This window comes from Phyllopteryx taeniolatus, chromosome 6 (genome assembly GCF_024500385.1).
Source record: "Phyllopteryx taeniolatus isolate TA_2022b chromosome 6, UOR_Ptae_1.2, whole genome shotgun sequence".
NCBI lineage: Eukaryota > Metazoa > Chordata > Actinopteri > Syngnathiformes > Syngnathidae > Phyllopteryx > Phyllopteryx taeniolatus.
Window position 1 is genome coordinate 3074534 of NC_084507.1, and position 12039 is coordinate 3086572.

General features: G+C 43.4%; 1 protein-coding gene across 7 annotated transcripts in view; it reads right to left on the reverse strand.

Moving 5' to 3' along the window:
* Window positions 1-12039, reverse strand: part of LOC133479384 (intermembrane lipid transfer protein VPS13B-like) — a 489205-nt gene that overhangs the window by 231627 nt on the left and 245539 nt on the right. Inside the window, exon 25 of one of the 7 annotated variants that reach the window (XM_061776313.1) lies at window positions 6714-7380. The exons of the other annotated variants lie outside the window; for them this stretch is intronic. Coding sequence (XP_061632297.1) covers window positions 7306-7380 — 75 coding nt within the window. The 3' untranslated portion in view covers window positions 6714-7305. Of the gene's footprint in view, window positions 1-6713; window positions 7381-12039 lie in introns of those variants that run through there. 7 annotated transcript variants of the gene reach the window in all.

Sequence of the window (12039 nt, forward strand, 5' to 3'; positions counted from 1 at the left end):
GACTATTTCACCAAAGTAGAACTACCGAAATAACATGTCACATACATGTCACCTGTTGAACACAGTGATTGCCGGCGCACACGTGTGTGCACACCTCAGAGGGAAGAATCATTCACTATTAACAAGCAATGCCCTATAGAGCTTTGCTGACTATCCAGTTGAATTGACTGGGAGGTCACTTTATTACACACACCTTTATGACACACTCACAGTTGGACAATGACATAGTGTCATCGTACCAATCAACCAACCATAAATGTGAAATAAGCATATGTTAAATAACACATTCACTCAACAAACTACTGGTAAGATAAACACATTCCGCTGTCCGGGTGAGGGGAATGCTTGTTGCAAAACACCAAAATATGTGATTGGGTGGTATAGTACACTTATCACATCGGTCTGTCTGAGAGCTGCGTTATAGTGGAGACAAGCCAACTTAGAAGAGTAAAATAGTGGGCAAATTAGGAAGTGTTTATAGAGGTAAATACCCTACTATTTGATGGTAAACAGCCATAACAGCGACTGGAAACAAATTAGTATGTCACCTCTGCAACGTCACTTGAGACTATGAACCTATAATTTAAAAGTACATTAACTAAGTCTAGGGTTTCCCTGCTCAGGAAATGGCTGGCAGTGAATGTTTTAATATAATGAATCTTTAAAATCCAAGACAACCTTTATAAGTCCCACAATTGGGAAATTTGCATCAGTTCAGCAGCAATAGTGGATACAGGAAATACAAAAGGAGCATGCAAAAGAGAAGACATTTGGCTGCAAATGCATCCGGCATTACAAGGTTGATGCAATAAATACTTTAAAATAACAAATAATAAAACCATTTATTAATGATAATAGAGTAATAATTATGTATGCTGTGAAATTGAACAGTATGCCAATAGTATTATTATTTTTAAAATCCTATTACATAGTATATTTGTGCAATAACTGTCCCGTAGTAATGTTCTAGATCCATCCATCTATCCATCCATCCATTTTCTTTCGCTTATCTGAGGTTGGATGACGGGGGCAGTAGCTTTAGCAAGGAAGCCCAGACTTTCCTTTCCCCAGCCACTTCATTCAGCTCTTCCGGGAGAGGGGGTGGGGGGCCCGAGGCATTCCCAGGCCAGCTGGGAGACATAATCTTTCCAGCGTGTCCTGGGTCGTCCCTGGGGTCTCCTCCCGGTGGGACGTGCCGGGAACACCTCACCAGGGAGGAGTCCAGGAGGCATCCTAATCAGATGCCCGTGCCACCTCATCTGGCTACTCTCAATGTGGAGGTGCAGCGGCTCTACTCTGAGCCCCTTGCGGATGACCGAGCTTCTCACCCTATCTCTAAGGGAGAGCCCAGACACCCTGCCGAGAAAACTCATTTCGGCTGCTTGTATCCGGGTTCTTGTTCTTTCGTGACCATAGGTGAGGGTAGGAATGTAGATCGACCTATAAACTCAGAGCTTCGCTTTTTGGCTTAGCTCCTTTCTTCACCACAACGGACCGATACAAAGTCAGCATCACTGCAGACGCTTCACACTCGGCTGCAAACCGCTCCAGTGAGAGTTGGATATCACGGCTTGATGAATTAAACAGAACATCTGCAAATGCAACACGGAGGCCACCAAACCGGGCCTCTCTACCCCTCGGCTGCGCCTTGAAACTCTGTCCATAAAGGTTATGAACAGAATCGGTGACAAAGGGCAGCCTTGGCGGAGTCCAACCCTCACCAGAAACGAGTCCGACTTACTGCCAGCAATGTGGACCAAACTCTGAGACTGGTCGTACAGGGACCGAATAGCCCATATCAGGGGGTTCGGTACCCCATACACCCAAAGCACCCCCCACAGGACTCCCCGAGGGACACGGTCGAACGCCTTCTCCAAGTCCACAAAACACATGTAGACTGGTTGGGCGAACTCTCATGCACCCTCGAAGACCCTGTCAAGGGTGAAGAGTCGGTCCACTGTTCCACGGCCAGGACGAAAATCACACTGCTCCTCCTGAATCTGAGATTCGACTTCCCGCCGGACCCTGCTCTCCAGCACCCCTGAATAGACCCTACCAGGGAGACTGAGGAGTGTGATCCCCCTGTAGTTGGAACACACCCTCCGGTCCCCCTTCTTAAAAAAAGGGGAACCACCACCCCAGTCTGCCAATCCAGAGGCACTGTCCCCGATGTCCACGCAATGTTGCAGAGGCGTGTCAACCAGGACAGCCCAACAACATCCAGAGCCTTTAGGAACTCCGGGCGAATCTCACCCACCCCCGGGGCCTTGTCACCGAGGAGCTTTTTAACCACCTCGGTGACCTCAACCCCGGAGATAGAGCCCGCCTTAGAGAACCCAGACTCTTCCTCATGGGAAGGCGTGTTGGTGGAATTGAGGAGGTCTTCGAAGTATTCTCCCTACCCCGACTCACATCGTGAGTCGAGGTCAGCAGCGCCCCATTCCCACTATACACAGGGTTGATGTTGCACTGCTTCCCCCTCCTGAGACGCCAGCTGGTGGACCAGAATTTCCTCGAAGCCGTCCAGAAGTCGTTTTCCATGGGCTCACGGAACTCCTCCCAAGTTAATGATTATTTGCTAAAAACAATCAAGTTTATCAGTTTGAACATTAAATATCTTGTCTTTGTAGTGTATTCAATTAAATATAGGTTGAACATGATTTGTAAATCATTGTATTCTGTTTTTATTTATGTTTAACACAACGTCCCAACTTCATTGGAATTGGGGTTGTACATATATACAAATATACATATATATGTATATATGTACTGAACAAAAATATAAACGCTTTTGTTTTTGCTCCCATTTTCAAAGATCTAAAACTTTTTCTACATACACAAAAGGCCATTTCCCTCAAATATTGTTCACAAATCTGTCTAAATCTGTGTTAGTGAGCATTTCTCCATTGTCAAGATAATCCATCCCACCTCACAGGTGTGGCATCTCAATATGCTGAATAGACAGCATGATTATTGCACAGGTGTGCCATAGGCTGGCCACAATAAAAGGCCACTCTGAAATATGCAGTTTTGCTTTATTGTGGCGGTCTGGGGTGACAGAAAACCAGTCAGTATCTTGTGTGACCACCATTTGCCTAACGCAGTGCAACACATCCCCTTCGCATAGAGTTGATCAGGTTGTTGATTGTGACCTGTGGAATGTTGGTCCACTCTTCAATGGCTGTGCGAACTTTCTGGATATTGGCAGAAACTGGAACACGCTGTCGTATACGCCCATCCAGAGCATCCCAAATGTGCTCAATGGGTGACATGTCCAGGGAGTATGCTGGCCATGCAAGAACTGGGATGTTTTCAGTTTCCAGGAATTGTTTACAGATCCTTGCAACATGGAACCGTGGATTATCATGCTGCAACATGAGGTGATGGTCGTGGATGAACGGCACAACAATGGGCCTCAGGATCTCGTCACGGTATTTCTGTGCATTCAAAATGCCATCAATAAAATGGACCTGTGTCCGTTGCCCATAACAGACATCTGCCCATACCATAACCCCACCGCCACCATGGGTCACCCGATCCACAACGTTGACATCAGCAAACCGCCCACCCACACAACGCTACACACGCTGTCTGCCATCTGCCCTGAACAGTGAAAACCGGGATTCATCCGTGAAAAGAACACCTTTCCAACGTGCCAGACGCCATCGAATGGGAGCATTCGCCCACTCAAGTCGGTTACGACAACGAACTCCAGTCAGGTCGAGACCCCGATGAGGACGACGAGCATGCAGATGAGCTTCCCTGAGACGGTTTCTGACAGTTTGTACAGAAATTCTGTGGTTATGCAAACCGATTGTTGCAGCAGCTGTCCAGGTGGCTGGTCTCAGACAATCTTGGAGGTGAACATGCTGGATGTGGAGGTCCTGGGCTGGTGTGGTTACACGTGGTCTGCGGTTGTGAGGCCAGTTGGATGTACTGCCAAATTGTCTGAAACGCCTTTGGAGACGGCTTATGGTAGAGAAATGAACATTCAATTCACAGGCAACAGCTCTGGCGGACATTCCTGCAGTCAGCATGCCAACTGCATGCTCCCTCATAACTTGCGACATCTGTGACATTTTGCTGTGTGATAAAACTGCACATTTCAGAATGGCCTTTTATTGTGGCCAGCCTATGGCACACTTGTGCAATAATCATGCTGTCTAATAAGCATCTTGCTATGCCACAACTGTGAGGTGGGTTGGATTATCTCAACAAAGGAGAAAAAATCACTAACATAGATTAACACAGATTTGTGAACAATATTTGAGGGAAATGGCCTTTTGTGTATGTAGAAAATGTTTTAGATCTTGGAATCCAGCTCACGAAAAATGGGAGCAAAAACAAAACTGTTGCATTTATATATTTTTGTTCAGTGTGTGCGTGTATATATATGTACACACATAAACACACACACACAGTGGGGCAAAAAAGTATTTAGTCAGCCACCAATTGTGCAAGTTCTCCCACGTAAAAAGATGAGAGAGGCCTGTAATTTTCAACATAGGTATACCTCACCTACGAGAGACAAAATGAGAGGAAAATTTTTTTTTTAAAGAATTTATTGGTGGAAAATAAGTATTTGGTCAATAATAAAATTTAATCTCAATACTTTGTTATATACCCTTTGTTGGCAATGACAGCGGTCAAACGTTTTTTTACAAGTCTTCACAAGGTTTTCACACACTGTTGCTGGTATTTTGGTCCATTCCTCCATGCAGATGATCTCTAGAGCAGTGATGTTTTGGGGCTGTCGCTGGGCAACACAGACTTTCAACTCCCTCCGAAGTTTTTCTATGGGGTTGAGATCTGGAGAGTGGTTAGGCCACTCCAGGACCTTGAAATGCTTCTTACGAAGCCACTCCTTCATTGCCCGGGCGGTGTGTTTTGGATCATTGTCATGCTGAAAGACCCAGCCACGTTTCATCTTCAATGCCCTTGCTGATGGAAGGAGGTTTTCACCCAAAATCTCAGGATACATGGCCCCATTCATTCTTTCCTTTACAAGGATCAGTGTATGGAAAGTGCATTTGGATAATCCAGAAGAGGATTGTGATACACACGGTGTGTGTGTGTGTGTGTATGTATATATGTTTTCATATAAACATATACATACAAAATGGTTTCACTCTTCCAATACTTTGAGGGGAGTGGGAGGTCTGTTTTGTTTTGAAAGGGTGGGTTTACCCTGGCAGCACTTACAAAGCTGCTGCATGGTTTGACTCATCATTATGAGCAGAGAAAAGAAGTAGGAAAGAGATTCATTGGGTCTTAGTATTAGTAATGACTCAACATATAATCAAAATAGCCGTACCCAGCACTGCCAGATTTAGACACACCATTTCAAAAGGAATTACACATTAAAAGGGCAAAAAGGAAGTTTCCCAGACCAGCTCTTCAAATATCTGGGGAAGTTTTACACCACCAACAACAAATGACGTACTATCATTTGCTTCTGGTACCAATTTTCCCAATATCACCACGGCTCATCACTGCGGTCTGAGACTTTGTGACCACTCAAAAGGTTGCCCCAATAAAGTGTTTACAGAAAGCCTAATTTCATCCAGCTAATTCAATTTGTACCTGTAAATTTGATGAATATAACCATAAACAACACAGTCAACTAACTGGGAGATACCGTAAAAGTGCTCCTTTCTAAAAAAACATGCCCTCACCAAAAGTACAGTATAATAACATCATATTCGATAATGTGCATCACAAATAATCCAATGGATTCCTTAAATCTGACCACAAATGAGGCAAAGTAATTTCATTTTATAATAACAAAAGGGATTAAAAAAAGAAGTCCATCCATCCATCTTCTACCGCTTATCCGAGGTTGGGTTGCGGGGCAGTAGCTTTAGCAAGGACGCTCAGACTTCTCTCTCCCCAGCCACTTCATCCATCTCTCCCGGGGGGATCCCGAGGCGTTCCCAGGCCAGCCGAGAGACGTAGTCTCTCCAGCGTGTCCTGGGTCGTCCCCGGGGTCTCCTCCCGGTGGGACGTGCCCGGAACACCTCACCGGGGAGGTGTCCGGGAGGCATTCGAATCAGCCACCTCATCTGGCTCCTGTCGATGTGAAGGAACAACGGCTCTACTCTGAGATCCTCCCGGATGACCGAGCTTCTCACCCTATCTCTAAGGGAGAGCCCGGACACCCTGCGGAGGAAACTCATTTCGGCCGCTTGTATCCGGGATCTCGTTCTTTCGGTCACGACCCAGAGCTCATGACCATAGGTGAGGGTAGGAACGTAGATCAACCGGTAAATCGAGAGCTTCGCCTTTTGGCTTAGCTCCTTCTTTACCACAACGGATCGATACAAAGTCCGCATCACTGCAGACGCTGTACCGATACGCCTGTCGATCTCCCGTTCCATTCTTCCCTCACTCATGAACAAGATACTTGAACTCCTCCACTTGGGGCAGGATCTCATCCCCGACCTGGAGAAGGCACGCCACCCTTTTCCGACTGAGGACCATGGTCTCAGATTTGGAGGTGCTGATTCTCATCCCAGCCGCTTCACACTCGGCTGCAAACTGCTCCAATGAGAGTTGGAGGTCACGGCTTGATGAAGCCAACAGAACCACATCATCTGCAAAAAGCAGAGATGCAATACTGAGGCCACCAAACCGGACCCCCTCTACGCCTAACAAAAAAATAACTTTCTGGATAAAATCAGATTTAAAAAAGTGAGGAGTGGAGATGAAGTTCACATCAAGATTATTAGTAATATACTTTATTGCTAATAGAAATGCAAACATACAAATAAATGTTGGGTACAAGCACCAAAAACAATGCAACATTTGTTATTCTCACCATAAAAAATTAAATTAGCAACCCTATTTAGTTTTGGACATCAGAAATTGTAAACCGCAACAACCATGCAAGACCCCACAATAAAAACAAATATCAAATATTTAATGGTGGTGGGATTCTTTTAAAACATTAATCAAATTTGAAACTTAATAAATAAATCAAATAAATACTGTATGACACAAATTTTTGTCACTGAAAAGGAACTTCGGGGTGCACCAATAAAACGTACTGTATTTCACACCAAGCACAAGTACTTACATTTGAGTACTCACTGATACCGAATACCAATACTTGATAATGTCATTAGATCTTGCAATTGTGATAAAAATTGGTTTTATTTTAATCAAATATTGTTCAAAGACACGAAACAAACCTTTCTGGAACAAGCCAAATATAACACATTTTAGAGTAACAACTTATTAGTTTTAACATCCAACTGCATGTTTTTTTTTTTTAGTCTTGCTACACATTTCACTTAAATGTAGCCATTAACACAATCTGGGCAAAGCATGGCCCGCTGGATTCATCCGGCCCGTCCACAGTCTCTGACCGGCCCTTGCAGTCTATATGAAGTCAAAATAAAAAGTAAAAACAAAATAATGGAACATTTTATTTTGACAGTGGTGCTTTTATTTTGATTTGCACGTGTCACCAGTACAAGCAAGCAAGAGCAACAACTTGTGTTCAGAATTGCCAACTTAGTGACTTTGTTGCCATTTTTAGCAACCATTTAAAGAAAAAAAAATGACTAGCGACCTTATCAATAGCGCTTCTTGTTGTGCAATGTTAGCAACTTTCCCATTTTGTGAGTCCCCAGTCAAAACAGCTAATATGAGATAGTAGTTTGTAAAAGGCTCTTTTCCACTGCAGGAACCTTTTCTGCAACTTCCCTATCTACCCTGGTACATAGGAAGTTCCCTGTGTTTCTACCGAGAAAAACTACCAGGGTGCCGAACGTTCCCCAAGGATTATTTATTTCCTAGGGTCTTCTTCAGCCTACCAGCAACTCTTGACGGTGTGGTCTGTGCTGACAAACGCTGATTGGTTCACACAGACGTCTGTCATTAGTGTCACATTCTTGTTTACTTTTCACATTCACAAAGCGGCTGGCTTCTTTTCGACTGGAGGCTGGCCTGACCGCAGTCATTGTTCATACAGTGTAGTTCATGCCACTTTGGAGAAAAAAATTGTGCGAGGGATTCACACACTTTATTTCTTGTCCAGTACTTTGATCTGGTAATGTTTTCTGCCATTGTTTCAGATGGTTGAATAGATTAGTTGTATTACCGCAGAGCTGCCAACCGATCAAAATTCACTTCCAGAACTATTTATCCAAATTTGTCTGAATTTCCATATTTTCAAAATTTTACCAAGAACATTTCCGTGCGACAGACACAATCATAATCGGGACTAAATGATAGCTTCAATATTTGTCATTTAAATGTTTTTATTACATTAACCTTTTAATGGTGGACGCAGTTGCAGCCTGAGGCAAAATACTACTATATGAGATTTCGACATTCCATTCTCAAAAATATCTGTCTGTATATAAATTCACCAATTCTGATTTCAACCCTGGTATCAAATAAACTAATAAATAAATAAATGAACAAACGCAAGTCTAATCAAGCACATCAATCAGATCTCAAACGTCAAAATAAAAACTCTGCACTCTATTTTGAAAACAAACAAATAACATGCTGATAGATTGAATTGGATAGTTTATGTATAGACAAGGCGGCACGGTGGCCGACTGGTTAGAGCATCAGCCTCACAGTTCTGAGGACCGGGGTTCAATCTGTGTGGAGTTTGCATGTTCTCCCCGTGCCTGCGTGGGTTTTCTCCGGGCACTCCGGTTTCCTCCCATAACCCAAAAACATGCGAGGTAGGTTAATCGAAAACTCTAAATTGTCCGTAGGTGTGAATGTGAGTGCGAATGGTTGTTTGTTTGTATGTGCCTTGCGATTGGCTGGCAACCAGTTCAGGGTGTACCCCGCCTCCTGCCCGATGATAGCTGGGATAGGCTCCAGCACGCCCACGACCCTAGTGAGGAGAAGCGGCTCAGAAAATGGATGGATGGATGTTTAGACAATAGCTTTGTTTTCTATTTTGTGCAATGTACAGTACTTCTTGTACACGTAAAAGAAGTACATGTAAGAAGAAGAAATGCAATTGTGTCTTCTCTTGCATGCTATTTATATTACATATTTATATTTCCTATATCCACGAATGCCGCTGAAACTATGCAAATTTCCCCATTGTGTGACCAATAAAGGTTATCTTATATTACATATATTTAATAATAATTATATACATTAAACTTGCCCACATTCTTAAGTGACGTGTGCAGTGACATACTAATTCATTTCTGGTTCAGACACAGCGTCCTGTGTGGACTTGTATTATATTATATTTATATCTCTAAACATATTAATTGGTGTGTTATTTTGTTGTTCAAAGTTGGTTACTCTCCGCAAAAACACGGTTCCAGCCAGACCTATGTGACAAGTGTATTGTTTCACCAAACCACTTTTTTTCGATGATTTGCGACTGTTTGTAACGATAGCTTAGCAATTATCCATCCATCCATTTTCTGAGCCGCTTCTCCTCACTAGGGTCGCGGGCGTGCTGGAGCCTATCCCAGCTGTCATCGGGCAGGAGGCGAGGTACACCCTGAACTGGTTGCCAGCCAATCGCAGGGCACATAGAAACAAACAACCATTCGCACTCACAGTCATGCCTACGGGCAATTTAGAGTCTCCAATTAATGCATGTTTTTTTTTTTTGGTATGTGGGAGGAAACCGGAGTGCCCGGAGAAAACCCACGCAGGCACGGGTAGAACATGCAAACTCCACACAGGTGGGGCCGGGAATTGAACCCGGGTCCTCAGAACTGTGAGGCTGACGCTCTAACCAGTCGGCCACTGTGCCGCCAAGCTTAGCAATTAGCATTTAGTCATTAGCAACCCCCTCGTTCCCCCTTCGTGACACTTGTAAGAAGCATGGTAAGATGTGTATATTATTCGCTACTATGGAGTCGATGATCAATGACTTACAATGAATGCATTGACACCGGACGCAAAGAGAACTTTCGCCTCTATGGCTCGGCAGCCAGGGGGTGTAATAAAATAGCGTGCACCAAGCAGCTGTTCAATGTGGACGTGGCAGTAATGTAAGACGCTGTTTTTTCCCCCCCCCCTAATATCCGGAACAATCAGTGTTACGGCCGTAACAAGTCAACGTTCAGTGATTTCCGTAACAAAATACAGACTTTCCGTAACATTTGGCAGCTCTGTTACTGTGTGAGGTAGACAACTCTGCTGCACTCTTTACATCTTGTTTAAGGTAACATGCCTTGAATAAAAACATGTCCAGAAAACATGTTGATCCCTTTTCGAGGCACTAACTCCTCACCATGAAGCTCCTCACCATGAAGCTCCTCACCTTGCTTCTCTCGCCATGACACAAGCTCATAATTCCACGGAGATTGACTGAGGCTACCTCTGCAGAGTGCGCTGGGCGTCGCTCACCTGTTATTTAGGCAGCTTAATAAAGCCTTAACCATGTGTTTGCCACCTGGTGGTTGCCTGACTGCTGGTTGAGAAAGTGATTCAAATTCATATGCAGCATAGGCTGCATGTAAAAATTGCCGACTATCAGGTTAATTTAATCTTAACAGCCAAAATCAAGATCACGATTAAAATGTGATAATTAACTACTAACTAAAATGGAACAATCCATGAACTACATGGAATCGTCCTTAAATGGTTCAGTTCCTAACTGGGGAGGAAGTTATGTTGTAACCATTGGAAGTGCTCAATCTCATCGAATGGCAATGGCCTATGGGGTCCCTCAAGGGTCAGTTCTTGGAACCCTCCTGTTCAGCCTGTATATGCTACCCATGGGTCAAATTATTCAGAACTTTAATTTTGATTATCATAGCTATGCAGATGACACACAGTTATATCTAGCAGTGTCTCCAGATGACTACATTTCAATTGAGGTGTAATAACTGGATGAGCCAAGATTTTCTTCAACTAAACCACAAATTGAGAAAAATTTTTTTGGCAATAAAGAAAAAGGATTGCTGTTAGCAAATACCTGGAGTCCCTCTCTACAAAAACCAAAGACCAAGTCCGAAACCTTGGTGTTCTGCTAGATTCCGACCTGACTTTCAACAATCATATCAAATCAATTACTAAAACTGCCTTCTACCATCTGAAGAACATATCCAGAGTGAAGGCTGCATGTGTCAAGCAGACCAGGAGAAGCTCATCCATGGTTTTATCTCAAGTAGACCTGACTATTGTAATTGTCTTCTGAAGGGACTCCCCAAAAAGAGCATTAAACAGCTGCAGCTCGGGTTCTGACCAGAACAAAGAGGTCAAAGCATATTACTCCAATTCTAAAGTCTTTACACTGGCTTCCAGTCAGCTTTAGAATATATTTTAAAGTTCTGCTACTGGTCTATAAATCACTATATGGTTTAAGTCCTGAATACATGAAAGAAATGCGAATGGAATATAAACCCAGTAGGGCTCAAAGATCGACAGACTCAGGTCAAATCGTGGCGCACAGAGTCCAAAGCAAACATGGTGCAGCAGCATTTAGGTATTATGCTGCACACAAATGGAATAAGTTGCCAACAGAAGTGACGTCAGCCCCAAGGTGTGAATGTTTTTAAGTCTAGAAAAAAACATTCTTCTTTTTTCTCATGCTTTTTAGAGCATTTCTACTTTTAAATGATATTTCTTGCACTGTACGCTATTTTAATTGTACTTTAATTTTTTTTCTCTGTTTTATATGTTTATAAGCTGTTTTTTTTCTTTGTTTTTAAATGCTTTTAATCATGTAAATCTTCTGGAGAATACCACAAATTATAAAATAAAACCGTGACAGGAGAACTGAAATGACACTTTATCATATCATCGCTTACGTCTCTTTACTCGACGTGCCATGCAACAGCCACTTTGTGATGGGACCGCTTTGCAGCCGAGCCAGCGACGGAGTCCGAGAGACTTGGAGCTGCCCGAGCTCATCATACATTTTACAGCGCATAATTTGCAGTTGACTAACAAAGTGTTGTCATCCGTCTTTAACTTAAAGTAGCTCCACACAGCTGACATGGCTACTACTCCACCTGTCTGAAAGTTATATGTCAGGCTGGTAAAGTGGTATTGGTGTTTAAAGTGTTTTTTTCGAGTCTGAGTTCAAGTAAAGGC